Raw genomic sequence first — 23,739 nt, forward strand, 5'->3', positions numbered from 1 at the left:
CATACAATGTTGCTCGAACTCAACACCAGTAGCGTTGGACGTGCTGATGCCTGTGAAGATGCTACGCTGTCTTCAGATTTCATCTTCGGAGTTCACATTTTTCACTGTGCGGTAAAGCAACATTCCTCACAACAGATACAGATAACAGAAAAGGATGTCGAAAATTGCAACAGATAGGGATGTCGAAAATACTGATAACTTCAGGCTGATATAATTATGAGCATCTGGAAGCCAAAGCTTGACCTTTTCTGATATAAGTCGGTCAGTTTCCAATGCAACAGCAAACGATATGCGCGGTTGTTTTCAGTTTACTGATTAGTACTGTTGTCGCCAGGTCAAGTGGAATCTCAAGTGGTGGCTTTAAAATACTCTCCTCGATATACCTTTTTCCATTTTTGCGGGCGTGTAGCTCAGAAACTAGACGGACTTAGATCTTAAAAAGGCAGGATTGTGAACAGCACCGAAAGGTCTTCAAGATGATAATCTCAATTCAAAACCCCCAAGTTATATCGTGGAACACTCCCTTCGAGACGCCAAATCCTATTGCTTCTGAGCTTGACGCACGCAAACTTGTGCGGCGGCAGGCTATTTCGAGTCGCCGATTTGTAAGCCATCCAGAAATGCATTAGGCATAGAACCGTCACGCTAATGTCCTCACATTATTCGCCGTAATGTGTTCATGGAAACATAATTTGACTACCTAAACAGTCGTGTCTGCAGTACGACAGCACAAATTGTCCCACGATAGCAAGCAATTAATTGGCAAACAGCCAGCTTAACCTGCGACCGGCACGGGGTCTGAGACAACCGCGCCCGGCCGAGGGGAAAGGTCTCGTCAAATCATGAACAATTCACACAAAATGTGTGACCTGAGGCCAAATTCAGGGTCCCCAAAGGTCACGAAAAGTCAAACACGGTTGTTCCGAAAGATGCAGCTAAAGCCTGCGTTGACACGTCAAGACGGAAACGGAGGGCACGAAAGTGGGCGTTAAGACTATGGGGAGTTCATTCCGACCATTTTTGTTTCCTCACAGTCTGATGGAGATCACAGTCACGAGATCTGACCTGATCAGTACAGATTAAGTCATCGTTCAAAGTTGGTCTACCAGCAGCCTACATGAAAGATAATTTTTCAGCGATCTGCTTTTGACTATGTGCATTTTATTAGGTGTAGCTGTGCGACAAGAATATTGCAAACACAAAATAAGATTTAGGGCTAACATAGAGGTTCTCTGATGTCAACTTGAATGCTAACTTTGTCAATGTGACCAGTACAATCCTTTCTCTTTGGTCAGAAATAATGTATTGTACATCAACAGGGGTGTTGTCTACATTATACACAGCCCCTTCGATACTTGGCAGCGCATTTGCAACAAACTGAGAACAGACACGCCGTTACATGAAAATGGGCGTCATCAACTTTACAAAAACGATAAGAGGTGGCCACACGTATCGTACTCGTTCATCTAGCCTCTGCGCTACTGGCAACATAGATCATTAACCTTGGATGCCCTTATACCATTTTGAATATCCCCACACGACCTATTGTGACCTCAGTATGCATTAGAATGACATCTCAACATCTGTTCAATAATGTATTCGAATTCTGCGTTCAAAATTACTTCATAAAACTGCCTAGTGTGAGTTCATCATGCGTTTCCTCAAAGGGTACCCACAGATGTAGATTATGGCATGGGTGAAGGCCATGTGCTTTGTGGTCACATAATGGCTGTGTATGTGTTTGTTTTATTGACCCCATCTAAGAGTACCAAAACTGCACGAAACGTACAAATTCGCATTATTAGCGAAAAATAGCAAACTTGGTCTAGCTTCAAGTCACTGACCAAACATTTTCGAGAAAAAAAATATGAACTAAACAAACTGTAGGTACTATCATGCTTTATTACTATTGCAAGGTTGACCAATATCGTATGATCCGCAAAATTGTTATGTGTGGTCAAAGAGCTTTGGAGGTAAGCCTCTTTGACCTGAACTAGGTCACTGATCTGAGTAGATGAAAACTTTAACTTTGCACAGAGGATGTTAAATTGATACACGAATATGTACTGAAAATATCCTGCTACTGCAAGCGTTTGTTTTTTACCTATGTTCGAAAAACCGTAGGGGGAAGTTAATTTATTTCCGCCTGGGTGCGGGTTAAGCTGCTGATTGGCTGTATCAATCACAGACTGCATTGTGTGTTGGATAGCACATGCATTTGGGCAGTTGTATTAGTTTTGGCGGACGTAAGACTGAGAATAAAACAACTTTCGAATAGCGCCGTAATCGGGAATGAAAATACAAGCAGAAAACATGACGTCACGGAAAAATATACTAAACTTTCACGAGAAAAGCCAAAGTACTGGTACATACAGCAAGTAACTGGAATTAACTTGCCTAGAACACTCACGCCACCTTGCGGCGCGTAGAAGTACTGCAAGCGTCACACCGACCGCTATCGTAGCGGTTTTGACACGGTCATCATGGCAGGGGCTTTAATGTCATAAAAGCGCTCCATGATGTAATCAAACGACAACGCAATGAATAGTGTATTTACTTAATAGTGAAACTGTATTATTTAGAGCAGTCTTTTGCACTAAACAGCATACCAAAAGTCATAAGTAAGCGTCTGCCATCAAATCTGATGCTTGTCTCAATATATTTCTGTGTGGAACACTACCTTTCATACAGCGTAACGAGGGGAAGGTGGTTTTACCCAGCATGCCCAGTGCTAGGGGCACCACTTTCTAAAATTATTTGGCAGGCGCAGCTGAAAAGGTTTCTCTAACTGCCCCCGAGACCTAATTTCTCCCCGAATTTTGCCAGCCTGAATTTGCGTCCTCGGCGTTAAAACCAAAACAACTAATGTTTAGTGTTTCGTAAATTCAAAGATGTGTCCATGCCGATGAAGAAATACCCATTTCAAATTAATGTAAAGTGCCTTTTTGTCGAAAGCTTAGGATAGGGTGTGATCCACCGAAAAGATCTTTGTAACATTATATAAGGGATCACTTACGACTATCACTGTCAGTGATCGTGTTCTACAACCTCAACAGCCACGATTATGCAACAAATACACCCGCGTCTGTTGTCGAAAACATACATTAGACATTTATCTGGGCTACCCTGTGCTTTGAAAAGCTGCTGCGTTTTCCAGCCACATGCTCTTTATCCTAGTCAAGGCGTTAGCATTTAAAAACACCAAACATTTGCAGACTGGGTAAACATATGAAGGAGTTAGCATGACAAAAACATTGAATACCTTCAGGATACCATGACACTAGTAGTGATGTTTATATGTGCCTTCTGTCTAGTATACCACAGTTAAGATAGCTGCTCCGTATTTCTTTGTTCATTATCATTTCTTTGCTCATCTGCCGTGAGCGGCTCAGAGGAGCATTGGGAAAAACAATGTCATGCTGTCATTGGCGGGCTTGGGCCCCCCTGCGAGAAGGCAAAGTGACGCCCCTGCCCTTGGCTTAACGAGGGGAAGAGTGATTGAAAAGAGGCCGTAAATCACAAACCGTCGAGGTCACAAAGTGCAAATTTTAAAAGCATGCGTCCTAAGGATGCAAAGTCAGTTACTGAAAACTTCAACACCGTGGTCCAACCTGTTTAGACGTTATTTTGGGAAAATTGGAGGCACCTCCGAGGCTCCCTCGCAGGCGAGAGTTAAAAACCCCATTTTTTGTTTAGGATTCGATGGAATGAAATGATGGAACAATTTGATGGAAGGTTTCGTCTCGGTCATCTGGCCTCCTGTCGGCGTTATGAGAGCGCGTCCGGATAGCGCGGCGATCAAAGCCAGATAACGCAAATCGTGATCTGTCGTTTTCTTTGCTCAGACTGTTCGCGAATCGGTCGCTATCCCCCGCCCGCCCCGCCGTCCCGTCGTCTCCGCAACGTCTGTCCGCTCACGCGCCGGCGTGTCGCCGGACAGTGCACTGACCCGCCGGTGTGTCCGCCCGGAAGAGTGCACTGACCCGTCGGTGTGCCCGTCCGGACAGTGCACTGACCCGTCGTGTGTCTGCCTGGGCAGTGCACTGACCCCCGGTGTGTCCTGCCGGACAGTGCACTAATCTCCCGGTGGTGTCCGCCCGGAGAGGTGCATTGACCCGTCGGTGTGCCCGTCCGGACAGTGGCACTGACCCGTCGTTGTGTCTGCCGACAGTGCCTGACCCGCTGGTGTTCTGCCCGGACAGTGCACTGACCCGTCGGTGTGTCCTGCCGGACAGTGCACTGACCCCCGGTGTTCTTGCCGGACAGTGCACTGACCCGCCGGTGGTGGTCTGCCGGACAGTGCACTGACCCGCCGGTGTGTCTGCCGGACAGTGCACTGACCCTCCGGTGTGTCTGTCCGGACAGTGCACTGACCCGTCGGTGTGCCCGTCCGGACAGTGCACTGACCCGTCGGTGTGTCTGTCCGGACAGTGCACTGATCTCCCGGTGTGTTTGCCCGGAGAGTGCACTGACCCGTCGGTGTGCCCGTCCGGACAGCGCACTGACCCGCCAGTATACCTGCAAACAGTGCACTGACCCACCGGTGTGTCCGCCCGGCTAGTCCACTGACCCGTTGGTGTTCCCGTCCGGACAGTGCACTGACCCGCCGGTGTGCCCGTCCGGACAGCAGCATGAACCTTCTGCATTCCAGCTCGGCAGTATGCAAATCAGCCGTGGGTCGCGCCCTGGCGGCAGCCGCCGGATGCAGGGGTGCGCAGCCCACCAATCCGTGGCCATCCCACCCAGACAGCTGCAATCTCCGCTGGTATGCCTGACCGGTCAGAAGGGGCAGGGGGCGGTCCGTACGGCCACCGGACCGCGCCGCACGACGGCCAAGTCACGCTCCGCTCCGCCAGCCGATAGTGCCCCGCTGGGGGGGGGGGGGGGGAGGAGGGACGGGAAGCGCGCGGCCTCACGCCTCGCGCCGTGCCGAGCGCAATCTCCCCCCCCCCCCCTCCCCACCTCCCCTCCTGCCGTCGCCCGAGGCGGCGGCGGCGGCGGCGGCGGCGGCCGGTGCGCGACGCTGCACGTGGGGCGTGGTCAGAACGGCGCGGGCGGCCGTGCAGGGTGCAGGGGCGTCCGGCACCGAGCACTCCAGACGGAGCAGAGACCGGCCGGCGCAGCGCGGACAACGAGGCTGGGAGGTAAAGGCATAGGCTGGGCGCCGCACCTCGGGTGACGTCGATTGGACCTGAGCCGCCTTCTAAAATGGACTTGAAGGTTTTTGAAATGATTGGGATGCACTTGTATTTTTCAACTAGATCATTAAATATAAATATACGAGAACTAAATGAATATGAGATAAAAATGCGATAAAAATGAGAACATGGAGGTTGGGGAATTCCACCTGATTGAGGATCAATGCTATGGGCTTTAAATAGTGGTTTTGGGCAATAAAACATGTACCAGCTCCTACCATCAACAGCAGGATGTGCTACGTTGACTTGTATGATGTTGTGCCGTTTCCACCCATGTCACGATACGCGCCATGCAAATGTGCGGGAGGTCGGGGAATGTTTTCATGTTGTGCGGTCTGGGTCTGCGACGGAGTGCAGAGTTTTGACTTAGATCCACTCAGCACACCACAACGGCTGCTGGGATGCAGTGCAAAGGTTGCGTCAGGCCGAGACCTCACATGCTGTTCTCCAATCGGCAAGTCTCCCGCCGGTCCACCGTTGTAAACCACCTCGAAACACCCGGTGCGACAATGCGAAAAATTAAGCAGGTGTAAAGAAAGCTATCGCGGGGAGCGGATCGGAGAGCGCTGTGCTCGTTATCATTGTGTCTTAGATGTGTAAATGCTGGTCACCTCCCCCGTTATTATGCGGGCAGCGTGCCGTGTAGCAGGCCTTTCTAGAGCGATCGATGGTGCTCAGCTTTACGAGCAACTCGACTGTTATGGTTTGTGCTCCCGCTGCCGCAGCACTGAAAGCAAACTGACAGGCTATAAACGGCCGCTCGGACCATGGATACTGCCCGAAATAGCCGAAACGATCATGCGCTCTTTGTTTGATTGGATGGGCGCCACGTGCGCTTACAGTCACGACGCCATAACCCTAAATCATCATTCATGCTGAACTTCACGTCATAAAAACCCGCAAGTAGACCTACCACGGCCGTCGTGTTGGCTGACGGAACAGCGTGGTGGACTGGCTGCCCGTCCCGGAAGTGTCGACGTCACCGCCGGCATTCCCCCACATCTGGCAAGATACGGCGGACGGGGCGCGTGTGGTCCGAGAGGGCCGTTGTCAGAGGACTGGGTCATTCAGCCACCCAGGCAGGCCATCGTCAGAGGACCGGGTCATTCAGCCGCCCGAGCGGGCCATGACCAGAGGACCGGGTCATTCAGCCGCCCGAGCGGGCCATGACCAGAGGACTGGGTCATCCTGCCACCCAAGCGGGCAATTATCAGAGGTCTGGGTCATTCAGCCGCCCGGCCAGGCTGCAGACAGTGTTATGGCAGCGCTGGGTATTTGTGGCGGCCTTGCAACGATGGTTAGCGCTTGGTGCGATGGCGATCTTGTTTTTCACTTGCGTGGAGTGATCCGGGAAACAACATGTGTCGTGAATGGACGACACAAATCGTGAAGAATTGGCATTGTGTATTCTGGTGCATACATGCTAAGCGGACATAGCGTAGGGAAGGGTGCCGAACTCTAACTGGTTATGACGCAGTGCGAGAGAACGACAGCGTCTCTGACGTCCAATGGCTGTTGACAAGGCGACTTGGCACACACTTCATGCCTGCCCTGACAGGACGGGTCGATTATAATGCGCACTGAGACTGGGCCATCTCGCTCGGGACACCGCCGTGAATACGCCAGACTGGGCCATCCCGCTCCGGATACAGCCTCATAGATGCTAGACTGGGCCATCCCGCCCGAAACACCGCCGTGAAGACGCCAGACTGGGCCATCCCGCTCGGACACCGCCGCGAAGACGCCAGCCCTACGGCGGTGCTCGCGGGATCGCTATAAGGCAGACACCAGTAGTACGGCGGAGGTTTCGGAGTTTCGGACTGCGTTCGTCGAGGGCGAAGCAGTGGCCCTTCGTTGGAGCGAGGGGCCGGGTTTGAACGCCGCAGGAGCCGCACATGGGTAGTATGTGGGCGCCCGGCGTTAGCTGATAACCAAGTCAGTTTCATAAAAACAAACTGGCATCTTACGCACCCTTAATTCTTGTCATTCACGCGTGTGGAAAAACGGCAACGAACTATTTCCTCTCTCACTCTTCCTGAACATTACTGACTCAAACACCATGCTCACACCCTGCGATAAAACATGTCGTTAGGTTGCCATTTCGGTTCATGGAACCAATCGTCGTGATACGTTTGAATGGCGCAATTGTGCTACGGATGGCCTTGCATGCGGCCACCGGTCTGACCACGGCCATAGTAAGAGGTTTACGAGCAGCGCTATAACGCGGTGTCCATGTACCGCTGACGGACTCAGGAAGCCACAGCTTCCGACGCAGCCACTTATGCTCTAGCACTAGAAAAGTTTACACACTGGTAAGACGGCAAGTCAGGAGAGGCCTCGTCACTAACTCATGACACGCCCTCAGGTGGGGGTCAACTTGATCCCCCGAAGGTTTTTCCGGATTGGTTTCCAAACGGCGCGGCTTAGCTGCGCCAAATTTTGCATGACTGTGCACAGTTAATTAGCGGATCGCCTGGTATCAACAATTCAGATGGACCCTGTAAAGTTGCTGACCTATGGCAGGTCAAAGTCAGGCCATGGTTTCTGTGGAGGCAATTTCTAATGAATCGTTCAATCTGATCCAACAACGGAGTGTTAGACGAAGCCATAAATCTCTGTGATACTTTCTTGAGCAACACAACAATTGAATAAACAATTACAGTGACCTAGGATCAGGCATAAAGGTCAGATCGAGGCCAAAAACAACTTGTGTTTCGCTCTATGACTTACGGTATGGGGTAGTTTCTAGAACTAAATTCAAATTTATCAACAGGAACCGCCTTATGCACCTTGCATGAACCTCTTGAAGGGCGGAATAATTCACTGACCTAAAATTACCCAGATTGACATTTTTCTGTTAGGAACATAATACCTAGCGTAATCTTCGTCGTATATTCAAATGCAAAACTCAAAGCAATGTTGTCTGATTTTGGTCACCATGACCTTCAAAAGATCAAGCAACGTCACTGACCTTAAATGAACGTATGGCCTTTTGCCTAAAACAGTCATCTAGGTTCTAGAGACCCTTTGGAGACCAACCTGGAATTTGACCTTGTTTGACCTTATGTGACCCTAAGTCACGACCTAGGAATCTCAAACTTTGACCTAAGTGAGTTCAGGTACAGATCAACGCGCCCGATAAATTTGGTGGCTCGAGCTGTCTTAGTTCCTGAGACGTCAGGGGGCCAAATTGACCCCTACCCGAGCGAAGGGTATCCAACCGGCCACCCGGGCGCGTGTTAACCCCTCCGTGTCGCTTAAGCCTTGATTGTATGTGGTCGATAAAGTGGATTAACCATAAAAAGTAACTAGCTTCTGGGGAAATGAAAACATGTTTCCATTTAAAAGAGGCACAAGTGTTTTGTGCAGGAAAGAAGCCACCGACGGGGAGCCAACCCCTTCCATAATTTGTCAACCGGCACTGGACGCGCTGACACCTGTCAGTAAGCGGCATTCACCTGGTAATGTGATGTGCGGTGGAGCATCACGTCCACGGCCAAAATTGGTGCGGTGGCAGACATTGATTGGCCCATTGCCAGGGTAGGGCGCTCTGCGCCATGGTCTCGTTGTTTCCGCCTCACAACTATCAAGACGGTTAATGCTAAGGCCAGGTCACCGACCGATGCAGATCGCGTCGCGAAGCTTGGGCAAAGTGCCTGTCTGTAGCCTGCGGGCTGCGGCTCCGTCTTCCGTCCTTGTTTTGACCTACGTGTACGGACGGGCTGCGGAGTTGGGCCGAGCGGCCTCGGGCCGGCGCACGCACGGCCCGTCCTCCGCCAGGCCGCGCTGCGTGCGCTCCCGCCTGCCACCCGCTCCTTGCATTGTCGCCCGTGCGCTAAACAGGCGTGCAGCTCCCGAGGCCGGGACGGTCGAGCCCGTGCCGGCCTTGGCGGGCTCTCGGGACCGCCTACCATTGGCCACGGTCGGCCGGCGCGACGGCGGGCTCGGGGGTGGCGGGGGCACGCGGACCTGCTCCCGCCGGGACGCCCCGCTGAGGTCGTGACGGGCCGAGGCAATCCGGCAATGGGTGCCGGCGGCAGAGTGGGCGGTCAATCCGCCTTAGATGCGAGATATGCCAGAGCGGGGTCGTAGAGCGGAATGGAAGATGATTCAGAGTGAGCACTGGAACTTTCCGCCGTATTTGCTAATGGGGGCGCAGTTCCAATTTCACGTGGGATGGTGACTCGATGAATCGTGAACAGTCATGCCTGAACAGTCAGTGCTGAGAACGTGCCCCGCCTGAGCCATTGACGTAATATCCTGGGTATTGTCCAGCTGTTACCATAATGTGCAATATGAAGTTATGTTGAATGTTTTGGGGGAATGAACCAGAAACGGGTGGTCCTGCATCGGCGCTCTCCTTGAATGGATACATGAAATAGCGTTATTTTCTGTAGGAGAATTTTTCGAAAAACGGGTAGTGGCTACTCACTTCTCCACCAAGCCCATGACTGCCAGATGGACCAGCTTGTTGCTCAGTGACGAACAAACCAACACGGTCCTTCAAATATTGACTGCTGTGTTCTCCCATGAAGTGAAACGGAATAAAATATACATTCCATCAGACGAAACAAATATTCGGACCGTTGCTGGACCTGAAAATGTTCGGCGTGTAGCTATTGCATTTATTACAGTCTGAAAAGTTCACATCTCCGAGCTTCGAACCAACGATCTTGAAATGCTCTGACCAATACCAAAAACACTGAGCTCTAAAGTAACGCAATATTTTTCTCCTAGTGTACTTGTTACAATGGTGACCTGCAAAAACCGGAGGATTGAAGGTTCGAAGGTTGTAGCTGCTCCAAACTCGGGGCTGCGATACATGGATGGGACCATGGCGATAACCTAAGCACCCTCAGGTCCTGGTCAGAACCTGTGGAGGATCTGACCTGTTCAGGTCCGGCCGAGTGTTGTGTGAACGAGAACACTATTGCGAAGGTCAATAACTCTAATAAAACCCTTCGTAGCACACATTTTACAAACCTTTTTTGATCCCGGTAATTCTTTTTTAGCACGCGCCCGGGTGGCCGGTTGGATACCCTTCGCTCGGGCGGAGGGTCGATTTCTCTCCCCCTCCCCCCTGAGATCTCGGGAACTAAAACACTAGAGACACCAAATTAATAGAATGTGTTGACCTGTACGTGGACTCTCTTAGGTCAAAGCTTGAGGTTCCTAGGTCGCGACCTTTGGGTCAAATAATGTCAAAGAAGGTAAAATTCCAGATTGGTCTCCAAACGGCCCCTAGAACCTAGTCAACTGTTCAGATGAAAATGTAACACGCCCAGTTAAGGTCATTGATCTTGTTTGACCTTTCAAAACGCGCCCGGGTGGCCGGTTGGATACCCTTTGCTCGGGTGGAAGGGGTCAGTTTCTCTCCTCCCCCCCCCCCCATAGATCTCGGGAACTAAGAGAGCTGAGTAACCAAATGTATTTGGATAAGCGACATATATTACGCTAGGCAGAATTTTCCTAAAAACAAAACGTTGGCCTGGGTCATTTTAGGTCAGTGACCTATTCTGATTTATAAGAAGTCCATGAAAGGCGTATAATGCGGTTCCTGCAATCAACATATTCGAAAGGAGCACCAGAATCCAGCCCATACAGCAAGCCCCGAAGTAATAAAACAGGTTGGTTTTGACCTTGGTCTGACCTTCATGCCTGACCCTAGGTCAAGGCTATTTCTTTATTCAATTATTGTGTTGCCTAAGAAAGTATCTCAGAGATGTCTGGCTTTGTTTAGCGCTCCGTTATTTGATGGGATTGAACGATTCCCTAGAACGTGCCCTCGCTGAAGTCATGGCCTGATTTTGACCTGCCATAGGTCAGCGACTTTACAAGGTATGTCTAAATTTTTGATGTTAGACAATTTGCTATTCATTTGTCTACAGCTCTGCTGAATTTGGTGGGGCCACGCCTCGCCGTTCGGAAACCATTTTGGAAAACCCTTTGGGGGGTTAATTTTACACCCGCCCGAGCGCGTGTTAAGGAATCTGTACTTGGATACATTTATGAAAAAATTTCCGGCTTTCGCCCCAACATCCCCCCCACCCCACCCCTGCACATGTCCCTACCCACGCCCGTGTCCACTCCCTATTCCACGTCCACGCCCACGCCCATGCCCATACCCATGTCCATGCCCATGCCCATGCACACACCCACACCCACACCCACACCCACACCCACACCCACACCCACACCCACACCCACACCCACACCCACGCCCACTCCCACGCCCACGCCCACGCCCACACCCATACCCACACCCACACCCACACCCACGCCCATGCCCACACCCACGCCCCGCTCCAACTCCCACGCCCACACCCACGCCCACGCTTGCGCCCACGCCCCCGCCCCCGCTCCCGCTCCCGCTCCCACCCGCTCTTGCTCCGCTCCCAGTTTCTCCCAACCCATCCGCGCCCCTGACCCTTTTCCGTTACCATTTTCGTTTTTGCTTTTGTAGTCTCTCACTCTATCTTCCGCCTTTTCTCCCTCTCCTTCTCTATCCCTCTAACTCTCATCGCCTGCCGTTTGTCCACAGAGTCTGACGAAGCGCAGCAGCCGGCGGTGACACCATGGGCAACGTCGTCCCCAAGCTGACGCTGTACTTCAGTCGCGACCGCTTCGTCATCCACGTACACACAGGAGACCGCAAGGCGGCCGGCACCGACGCCAACGTCTACGTGCAGCTGCGCGACTCAGCTGGCCATGTGACTGCGCCTCGCCGTCTGGACCACTGGCTTTTCAACGACCTGGAGCGTGGCACCGTCTGCCAATACCCGTTCCCGGCCGACCCGGAGCTGAAGGACGTGGACAGCATCGTGCTGCGCCGCGACGGCGCCGGCCTCGGCGACGCCTGGTTCCTGGACCTGGTGGAGGTGGAGGACCGGCAGGTGCACTCTAAGTGGGTGTTCCCGGTGCACCGCTGGATCCAGACCAGCACCGAGTACCGGATCAAGCAGCATGGCATCAGTCTGCCGCAAGATGACGAGCCGGACATGCTGGCTAACCGCCAGGGGGAGCTCGCCAAAAAGCAAGAGGCGTACGAATACACTCAGCGTATCGAGGATGGACCAGCACAGGTGAGTTAAGCGACAGCAACAAGACATAGTGAAAGTTGAACTAAGCGGAGAGAAATCCAGGGGATGGACAAGGACAGGGGAGTTTTGCGGTTGCAACAGGAGACGAAAACAGGCGGGTTGGGCCCAGAGCGATGCACCTAAGACGTGCTAATATACAGGTGAATTTATCGACGGCTGCAGGGCATAGCAAAAGACACACAAAGGTCATCTGTGGTGCACGTAGTACGCTAAAAACAGTAAACAGAAGTTCAGGCACGGGTGAACTTGGCTGCGACAGCAGCAGCACGCAGAGGAAGGGCAACCTGGAGTGGGGTTATCTGTTTAAAAACCGTGGCTTACAGGGCAAATAGGTGGAATAAGCTACGGTAGCAGCGGTACACAGAGGAAGGGCAGACACAAGCGAGGCTAGATTTGTCCACAAAAGCTGCACACAGGAGAGGGGCAGACACAGGTGTGACGAGCTTGCATGCAGATGGACTGGAACCAGGTGTAGTTGCGGGGAATGTGGAATATTGCATGAAGTGTGGCATGCTATATGGGATGTGGAATGTTGCATGACGTGTGAAATGTGGAATGCATGGAATGTTGCATGTGATGCACAACACAATGGCATGACTGGTCTGGAGGCAGGGGATTTCTTCAACCCAACGGTCGGTAGTTCCATGGGAGGACGCTGGAGGACAACCGAGCATTGGCATTGAGGAATATGGAGCTGTGATTGCGTCAGTGCGAGGACCACAGATAACTGATATTGATTAGCAGCATTACTTAGATTAGTTCTCATGTGCCTACCTGCGCAAGGTACCTTGTTCACGGATAGTACATATTCATTTATACTAGTACAGTGAACAGAGATCTGTGAGACCGGAGACCAACGGGCATACGTCATCGTTGTATCCCGAATAGCACCATATATTCTTATATTGAAGACTGCTTTTTGGCCATTCCAAAAGATAATCAGACCTCCTTAAGGGGGGTTTTATATTACTTAACTGCACGCTAGAACAAATTGCAAACAACCTGCGTGGCGACGTTGTCATTCAGAATTCAGAGCGGTAGTGATGAATGTCACGGAACGGTGTCGGGAAGCTAACTAATCAGACAGTGGTGGGCTAGGGCTTTTGTAGCAGTCACAAGCCTCAACGTCGGTGGTCCAGCAGAGTCGGTGGTGACTTTTCTGTAGTTTTCTTTGAGATCATCTGCGCGGCACACCAGGATTGACTATTAATGATGTGCGCTAATGTGAAAGCCTTTGTCATGATGAGCTTAAATCAGCAGCTTTTCATCGATCTAACTCACGGCGACGTTTTTCGGTGTTGACGCTCCCACTTGGGCAGTGACGTGGCCAATTTGGTGACGCCAGTGGCGCCGATGTGTGACGGTTCGTGCCTATTCGCGAGCCGACCAAGGAGGCGGTAAGACAAACATATCGGATCCGGGCACGAAATAAGTAGCGAGGGGAGGCAGTGAGTCAGCCATAGTCAGCAAGCACCTGCTCCGAGACGGAGCGCGGATCTGTCTCGGCCATGACGGAAAGTGGATGCCCAAGGCGAGACTATGGACACTCCGACATCAGCACTCGTGAGAAGAGGCCCTTGCGCAAGCGATTGGTACGTCGTCTGCGCGCTGCCTGCTGCCTGGGCGGAGACGCCGTCGACTCTGAACCGTTGTCATCCGACTTCAGCAGGATCTTCCAGGTGCGCGTGTGGACGGGAGACCGCATCGGCGCCGGCACGGACTCCAACGTCTTCCTGCAGCTGGTTGACGCCAAAGGCCACACGTCGCTGCCTGTGAAGCTGGCCCGAAGCTTCCGCAACGTCAACGAGCGTGCCTCGAGCTGCACCGTCAGCCTGTGCGACCCCTTCTTAGGCCGGGTCACTCGCGTCAACCTGTGGCGAGATGCGTTCGGCCCGTTCGACGCCTGGCTGTTAGAATGTGTTGCGGTGACGACGCAGGGACAGCCGGCCACCATCTTTCCCGTGCATCGCTGGATCGGCGCCAACCGCATGTACTCCTTCTTTGAGTTCGACTCGCTGCTGCCACAGGACGACATCAACGGCAGTGCGAGAAGAATGGAACTGTCTGAGAAAAAACGCCGATATTCATACCTTCAGCGTATCTCGGATGGACCCGCACAGGTACTGGCACACCGATCCTCAGCGACCCCCCGCCCCCTTCTCCTCCCCCCTCTCCTGCTACATCCGCACGGGTAGCGTTGTGGTGACACGTCTAGCAGGCCGGTCCTGCTCCAGGCGGCACGAGTGCATAATTTTTCTTGCATATATGGCAACGGTTAAGGAATTACACGCCCTCAAGCAGCCACCTCAGTTCAGTGGCTAGTATTCGTAGCTTCCACTGTTTTAAACCCTTTGTGCTGCGAGGCGTTCTGGTGTGCTGTAGCGTTGTATACACGGACGATATTGATTTGCAAACACGCTCAATCTGCTGGGCCGATTGAAAGCCCATGTTATGAATAGTAATTGAACTTTGCCGTTTTGATCCCGGCACCCGTGGTAGTCGTATCTGTTCTTAAAGTGGATTGTGTCTACCAAGAAACATTTGTGGGTTACATATTTCTACGTAGTGCGCACGCTGCTACACGGTAGCATTCCTCCAGACACAGTCCATTTAATGTGCGCTTTGGGAAGCCTCTTACGATTTCTGAAACTGCAGAAGTTAGGAACACTAAATGAGCTTGGTAGCTGCATCCACAGGAACCCGCCCTGTGTACAATACTGTACAATGTTTGTCATAGGGAAATTTGTAGGGATCAGTCGGTGTCCGTTTTGTCCCTCTTCCACATACACGCCCAGTGGGCATGGTAACCTTATTCTGATATGGATCGTATCCTGCTTCCCGGTGGTTTGTAGCCCCTTGCCCTTCGCAGCCTTAGGGCTGTCGTTTGGGAGCCATGATTGTTTTTTTGTAGACATCAACTGCACCTTGAAATTCCAATACTTGAGCTGTCTACGTCATCGAAAGAGGAATCCAGAAATGTTTTTAAGCATGTCAGAAATAGTCATGGGCTGTTCATTTTCGCGCCGCCCACTGCCGTTTGACTATACTCAGCCTAAGTTTGACTGCTGCGTGTAATAATATAATGGATTGCGTTAGCATAGATCACATTTTGGTGATGAGTGGTGCATAAATTGCCAGGGGAGCATTCAGAACCAACAAGAGTGGGAGGCACTTTGCTTGGTTCGCAAAAAGTATAGTTATGTTCTGTCTTGGTACTTCGCTGTCCATATGAGCCGGGCTGAGCAGCTTACAGAGATAGTATTTTTGGATACGCTACGATACGGAGCCGGTATGGTAGTATTCCGAACCGAAGTCGTTGTTGCATTTTTCGCCGGGGTCGTAGACCGAAAGTGCAAAATTCAATAACGACCGAGGTTCTGAATGCTTTTCCGGCTAAGTGTGGTACGATTTTTACCACTCGCTAAGTCGCATGGGGCAACAAGTCGACCTATGTCGTTGACCCAAGTAAATTAATCACGTCCTAGATATTGGGTACCTTTTTTTGGAAGATGTGCTGAAATATAGATCGGCCAGTTTAAAAGGTCCGCAAGGGTGTATGCAGCCTTGACCAATGTAGCGTTTAGCAGGTCAAAAACCCCTGCCGCACGATCGCTCTAGTGTCAACGTCCTATGGTACACTGACGCAGCCAGGAATCCGTCCGGGAAGGGGCCAGATGGGATCATATGGCCTCTTTTCAGCCGAGCGTTATATCTTCTTCATCCGTTAGGTGGCTTTTTATGGTAGTTTTTTTCAGGTTTCGGACTGTATTTTAATGCGTTGGTAACTCGTCTTTGGATGTTTTGAGGGCCCTGCAAGCATTTTAACTGCCCCCCCCCCCCCCCAGCTGATGTATTTCGGCTCCAAGAAACCTCCACGGGATGGGGGGGGGGGGGGCGGTCAGCAATGCTCCAACTTTCCTTTTGGCTGCGCCGCTGCTGCGGCATGCGGTAAATTTCGCTGGTGAAGCTTAGCGAAGGCCTCTACTATTGAAATAGATGCAGGTGCACATACCATGCCCGGAAATAGCAAATTCGCACGCGCAGAGAGGACCACAGCCTATTGGACAGGTCAGAGCTGCGATGGGTGCCCATTTTGGGTTTAGCCGTCGGGGAACTGTGCCCTGATTTCTTGCTCTTTAACGTTCCATTCTCCATTCCCTTCACTTCATTTTGTATCGTTTTTCTAACATCGTTAGCGACGTCAATGATGCTCACCCAAAGGTGTATTCAGGTGAGGGGGGGGGGGGGGGCGGCAGCAAGCAATTCAAATCGAGGACATGTTTCCCTGCCGAGTTGTGGGGTTTTTCTAGCGTTCGTGGTACCATGATCTGTTCATTATCTGAACGTCACTTTCCACTTGTCTAGAAAACGTTATATGGACAGCGTCAGATGAAAGCAAGGAAATGCTATGCATCCTACCCTGATAAATGTTTGGAGTACACTGACACAAACTGTGTTGATAAGAGTCCCTGAATGATAATCAGACTGACTTCTCATATGGCTATCATGCACCCATGACTGGCAAAGGCATTGACCGGTGTATTCTCATGATGTTTCCGGTCTAAGCTAATTTACCAATAGTCCCATATCCGTTGTTATGGACATAGCATGACATAGTCGCTGGTGTTTTAACCTTCCCCGCTTAGAACATCCTTGCATATTTCAAGTCATGACAGGTCTCACCAGTTCGTTTTACTGTGCGTGGGCGTAAATGGCATTCGGATGCACCACAATCGCCGCACTGTCATAACCCGTATACAAAAACCAAACGCATGCCCTTATCTGGCGTTTTCTATGCTCAAATGGACAGAAATCATGCTACAGCACAGAATAAATACCACATGTAAACTTTCATATGGTCCACATTTTCCCTCTACCACTGTCCGTGTCCCACCTCATAACCATCTCCGCAACGCTTGTGTTATTGCGTGCAAGCAAGAGTAGCAATGCAACTTTGGGCAGGAATCTTTACCACTCAAGCCATGTCATTCACATTTAGCGCGGCCAAAAACACGTTGGATATTATCAAATGCTGCAGCAAAATCTCTACGGCAATGAGACGTCGAGGTGATCATGTTCAGGGCCTTGCCCATATTTTACATATGTATATATATATATATATATATATATATATATATATATATATATATATATGTGTGTGTGTGTGTGTGTGTGTGTGTGTGTGTGTGTGTGTGTGTGTGTGTGTGTGTGTGTGTGTGTGTGTGTGTGTGTTTGATTGACTGAGGCGGCAGGCTCCTACTGTGGGAGGCTTCTTTTGCCCCCGCCGGCTCCGCCTATCAGGCCGTGGAGGAGCTACAAGAGCAGCTACAAGAAGTCCTGGTCAGAGAAAAACCGACGTTCTTGGTGACCTGAATATAAACATCTCCAACGCAGAGGCTGCTGACGTACGGCGCAACAACGTTACTCTATCTGAGCTAAGCCTGATCCAGATGACCGGTGAGCCGGTGAATCTGCTGCCGACTCCGACAGCACTAGGTCACATCATAACGAACGTCAAGACCCCGATGTACGGAGCAGAGGTGCTCATAACCGCTATTGGTGATCACCAGCCAATCGTCGCCAGCGCCCCTACCGGCCGGCTCAGGAAGCTTCCCACAAAGAAGGCCGCTCTGAACTGGGGACACGCAGACTGGAACGCAGTTTGGTTGGACATGCTGCTGGCCGATTGGTTCTCTCTCGAAACCAACGATGACGCTAACAAAATTGTCAAAATCTTCAAAATCTTCACGAGGACATGGTGGGCAGTCATGATTGGCACTGCCCAGCCCGTACCATACTGTGCCTCCGACGGGGCTGCCCATGGCTCACAGACAGTCCTGAGCTGCGCCAGGCCATGTCCAAGCGAGACGAAGCGCACCAGGCCTGGCTAGACCTACGCACGCCGAAGTCTCAAGCTGACTTCTTCCGTCGCAGGAACTCGGTCAGGATCGGCTAGTCCGAGCTCGCCGAGATTTTCTCAGCCGCTTGCTCTTGACTTCCAACGACCGTGATTTCTAGCGCCGAAGAGGTTCTACCTGAAGCGCTCTGTCTCAGCCTACAACCTACAGCCCAAGTCACCAATGAGGCTGAACAACGTACCAGAGCGGACCGTTTCAACTAGCTCTCGTCGGTGGGCTCCCGAATCGCTGCCGACCTGAGTGATGGCGTCACAGCTGATCCGGACCCGTATCGTTGTGTCGGCGGCATTCCAGCTCTGTCCAGTCACCCTACCGGAACTGGCATGAGCTGGGAGACCCATGAACTCATCTGGAGCGGTCGGTTTGCACGAGGTGCCGTTGAGGACAGTTCAGCGCCGCTTCACAGTGATTGGTCCCATCTGCTGCGCATTGCCAACGCGTCTGTAACGGAGGACAATGTCCCCGAAGTGCGGAAAACTGCCGAGGGAGTCACCGTCTACAAAGCAAAGGGCGACGTGCACGAGCCCTCTGACTATCGCCCGATCTCCCTTCTGTCTTACTTGTCTAAAATTACTGAGAAAATTGTCCGTGAACAACTCGTTCGGTATCTTTGTAACCACGAGATTTCATTTTGCTATTAATACTTTTACAGGCCTTGCTAATGTACTGAGGACGCCGTGCTCGGTGCCGTCGAGTGGATCAGCCAAAACTCAGGACGCGGCAAGATTTTCTGAGTTGACGCCGTCGATCTTAGCAAAGCCTTCGGCAGCGTTGGCCATAGAGCCCTCGTAAACAAACTAGGACAGTACGTGATCGACCCAAAATGATTCTGCAGCTATCTCAGCAGCCGGAGACCGCCAGGCGATGACGAGCGATGGTTTAGCTCTCACCAGCTGGCGAGGGGTGGTACGGCGACTGTGCCGGCCCGTTTCGGGCTGCCGCAAGGGTCTATCACCGGACCGATCCTTTTCAGCCTGTTTACGAACGGCCTTCACTGTCACTTCTTGGCCTGTCGATCGATGGCATGCGCTGACGACTCCCAGGTGCCCGGTCACTCGCCGCTTGACCCTCAAGACTTAGAATCACTAAAACGTCGGGTTGAAAACTCTTTGGACCAGGGGCGTCAATTTTTGTAAATTACTTGGGAGGGGGGGGGGGGGAGACGATTCGTCGCATGTTTGTCCCCCGATCTGCGGTGTCTCGCCTGGTCGTCCACTCACCCGAGGCCGGAGCTCTGGAGCTGCCGAGGTGCAAATTATCGACCACGCAAAGGGAGTGTCGTCACTATGCTGCCGCCTCGTGGAATTAGATGCCTCCGGCCGCCACTGAGCGTCCGACGCCGTTCGCGTTTCTTGCGTTCATGAGAGCTGCTCGTTCTGTTCTTGGTTGCATAGACTTTTGGGAAACTACGCTGAGTTTTTTTCTCTTTCTATGCGTATTTTAATTTTTTTCTCTCTCCCGTGGGTTGTTTCCACTATTGTTGATATTACATCCTTGGCGCATTTCTTCCCGACCTTCTGTGTTGTACCGTGTACGTGATGACGCTACTCCTGAAAAGACTTACCGCAGGGATAGGTAAAGATTCAATACAAAACAACACATACATGTATTATACGAAGGGGCACTGTTATCCTGATCGTATATTGTATGTTCGTCACGCATAAATGGACGACACGGCACGGCATACATGGATGACCTCACTTACCACCATGGCCTGTTTCTACATCAACAATCGTTGCGCATTTGATGCGTCAGTAATTACCGCCTGTGTAGACAAGGAAGCCAGGCTGGGGCGATAAAAGACACATGGTTTTCCCTCTTATTTCATGAAACATTTATGCTGATTCTGAGGTATGGTTTGTTCAAAATACAAGACAATTTGGATGCACCTTTTCCTCACCATGGCCGCGAAGTGAGGGCAGCATGTAGATGTGTTTGTATAAATGGCTCTCCTAAGCACTCAACAAAATCAATCCAAGCTTTGAAAGTTTTGTTTTAGGAGCTTCTCAGTGATGTTTGCTTAAGCTTCCTTTATTTGTGCAATCTAGTTTACTGGTGTGTCATGTCTGCGATATATTTTCGTCACTGGGGCTTTCGCGTGAAAAATGAACACGTGGCTTTTAATAAGTGTGCCGTGTCAAGATGAACCTTTGTTTTATTCTTTATTTGAGCAAGCTTACGACAAAAAAAAAACGGATGGTCGTCCGCCGCTCGACGACTCTGTCAAATCCCACGCTTCAGCTAACAACTAGAAGGTGGTCACCGCTTCAGCTAACAAGGTGGTCACCGTGTGATCACGGCGACCACCTAACTGTAAGCCACACCCGAACATGGCAGGCTGACTTACATAGTATTTCGCCCTTTCTGCTCAAAGTGAGTGAAGCTGGTCTGTGTGTGGGCGCGAGTCCCTCCTCCTCTCCCCTTCCCTTCCCAACTCTCGTCACCTTTCAAGCTGGTCTGTGTGTGGGTGCGAGTCCCTCCTCCTCTTCCCTTCCCCTCCCAACTCTTGTCACCTTTCATCGCCGCAGCTGGTCAGGTGTTCGCATCCTGCATGGGCTGAGCGAACCCGGCTCATTCGCTTGGTGCAGCTGCCTTCGCGCCAGGAGACAGCTCGCATGTTGATGTTGATTAGCACAAATAGCCCGCTCTCATGCTTACACAATTAGCACTGCTGAGTCAGCATACGTCTCGCGGAGATGGTATTTCCACACCACATAACTTCGTCCCATATACAAACATTGGAATTTCCAATTTCAGTGTTGGTGGTAAGTGGTAATTCATGATCTCAAGCACCAGTTTGCATTGTGCGTGGTGATTATGTTGATCCATGACCATAGACTGAACACATGCATTTTGCGAGCACTTGCGAGCGAAAATACGTGTTTTCCATTTTAATATTGATATGGTATCATGATCATAACAAATCGCTATAATACGTTCACACACAAATTTGAACCCATAACATACATCTTGACCTAACATTACATGTATAGAGGGGAGTGTGTATACAGCTTGAATATTTTGAAAGCATAGGTGAAGAGCGTTTTCACGCGCTGCAGTGCGGTTTTCAGGAGTGCGAAAGTAAAGCTTCTCGAATGTACTCTTTTGGGGAAATGTCAGGAGACCACGAACTCGCTGTATCACGTTAGTTATACTTTGGCGGTCATGGGACAAGTTGTGCCAACGAGATTATATACTTGGGCCGAAGACTGAGTTTCCAGGTTTCCAGTGTAGCTCCAACATGTCGTCTATAGACCTTGTAGTGAAATGGCGTTGTGAACGAAACACATTCTTATTGGAAGAAGTTGTTATACGCTTGCATGTGATTTATAACAAAAGTGACTTTGTCATAACCTAATGAAAAAACGCTTTGGGTTTTGACGAGTGAAGACCAGGTAAATCCTACTAAACGTACATTGTTGGTGGTGTGCTGGCAACCCGACCGAAGACTTTCTCAAAATGTGCATCCAAATAGAAATCTGCGCCACCTAGGGCACATTTGAGACAAGCTCTGCAGCACAGAGAGGACGCCCTTGATCTAGTTCCGTACGTGAACCTGTAAATTTCGTTTGGGAGACAGCATTCTCTTGTACTTAGAAGCACAACGCGTGACAAGTGGTCAAACACTATGGCCTCGACTGTTCTTGACATGAGGTTTTTGTTTTGTTTCATGACATGACATGAGGAGTTTCGGTTATACCTTGGAAAGCGCACGCGTACGTCACAGCTTTGGCCAATAAACCACTCGTCGCGCGGTGGCCGGCTCTTGGCCGCCACTGCATACAATTGTTGCCGTCTCACTGTGCATGCCTCAGCTCCTGTGACGTCATGCGGTCATTGGCATGCATCAGCTCAGACATGCATTATTCGGCTCACTTGTGGCGCGGCGCGGCGCAAAAACTTTTCGCAGCGTGCTGGGGGCTACTGGGAATTCACCTGAGCTGCATCGATTAGCAGCCTTCCGAAAAGAGGGTTTATCTGGGGGCAACGTGGTGTTTGTCTCGCTGTCTGTCATGGACTTGACCTGCCGAAGTTGTGCCCTACTGTCGCCTCATGTAGCTTGAAGCCTTGTTCTACGCTGAACACAGTCTTACCGGCCGCACACACCGGTTCGCACTCGTGCTAATACGGCTGTCCGTTTTCTGCTTTGTCAGAATGAGCTGATCTCGTGAGGCTGCGACGTCGGGCCATGGAAATCTGGGCCTGTTCGGGTTCCTAAATCGTGCAATATGTGATCAATTAAAATGACTGGCAGGTGATCGTTTTAATGCATGTCCAGGGCACACGTGTGGCACGCCCTTTTGCATACAAAAGTTTCTAGTTCAGGGATCTGCATATATAACTTACCAGCGTCCTCCGTCGCGGAGACCTTCGGTTATGGCGGAAGTGACTCAGTTATGTGACACCAGTGACGCCTGCCAGTGTCACGTTACATAATTTTGCGGTTTAATTGCGCTCGAAAAACAGTGGTGCTTTAAACTACGAGCTACATCAGAATTCTCCAGATCTCTGATATTCGGACTTTCTGTTTCAGATCAAGGACCTTCCGGAAGATGAAATGTTCTCGTTTTCCTACAAGGTATTTGGTGCAAGACAATGGCGTGATTCCCAACGACTATTTGGTTTATGTTCTGGTCATATACTGTGTTGGTTCCATGCGAGATGTGGATTGCCTACAGCCAGTAGCTTACATTTGTGAATTGTGACATTGATTAGTTAGTGGTTAACGTGTATAGGGCGTTTTTCCGGTATGGGCCGCATTTCCATTTGCATGTATACCTTTCTAAAGAACACCCTCAGCGTGTGAACCGACCAACTTTACTCAAAATACCTAAGTATTGGGGCTGCCCGATGTTGTGGTGTATAAATTTTAACCCTCACCTTGGAGGGTATCATTGAAGCCCCCTCTGTGTTTTGCTCATTGCGCAGAAACTAGTAAGTCTACACATTCGAAAATTGAAGCAGCTGTCATGACATCGATTTATCAAAGTTACGGCAAACAAAAATGTCCCGAGTGTTCAAATCCCGCTTATTCGGTCACAGAACGCCGCATGGTATTGGGGGACCGGGCGCTACCGCAAGCTAAGGCGCTGTGACTCGTGAACGGTCATGATACGTTCGGTATTGACGCTGTTTGGCTGGCCAAAGAATCAAAGTACACAACAGTCTACGCCAGCTTAGGCAAGGAATCAAATGGTATCAGTGTTCTTGTCCTTCACCAGAACGCTCTGCAAAAGTATCACAGAACGATGCTGGGTGCCCATCCAATCCCAGCCGGTCCGTTTTCCAAATATGCTCATTGTGCACGATGCCATCCACGATGACACCTTGCATCCGGTTTGAACGGTGCAGTGTCGGATACTATGCTCGCGCGCACTATTAACTATTTGAAGAAACTGTTGTTTTTTGTGCCGGGTGCCGCCGCGTTGTCTGGCTCGCAGGCGCTGTCAGCCGGGCTGGACGTACAAAAGGCCCGATAGGTCATATTTTTGTTCAAAAATCATTTCCTTATCTCTCGGCGCG

At 50.9% G+C, this 23,739-nt stretch overlaps 1 protein-coding gene across 1 annotated transcript in view; it reads left to right on the forward strand.

Annotated features, from left to right (window-relative positions):
• The first annotated feature begins 5,036 nt into the window (after window positions 1-5,036).
• Window positions 5,037-23,739, forward strand: part of LOC119096450 (polyunsaturated fatty acid 5-lipoxygenase-like) — a 28,978-nt gene continuing 10,275 nt past the window's right edge. The window contains 3 exon segments of the mRNA XM_037219357.1: window positions 5,037-5,144; window positions 11,740-12,280; window positions 22,751-22,795. Of these exon segments, the coding sequence (XP_037075252.1) occupies window positions 11,774-12,280; window positions 22,751-22,795 (552 nt within the window). The 5' untranslated portion in view covers window positions 5,037-5,144; window positions 11,740-11,773.

Source organism: Pollicipes pollicipes, unplaced genomic scaffold (assembly GCF_011947565.3).
Source record: "Pollicipes pollicipes isolate AB1234 unplaced genomic scaffold, Ppol_2.1 Scaffold_4295;HRSCAF=5057_pilon_pilon_pilon, whole genome shotgun sequence".
Lineage (NCBI taxonomy): Eukaryota > Metazoa > Arthropoda > Thecostraca > Pollicipedomorpha > Pollicipedidae > Pollicipes > Pollicipes pollicipes.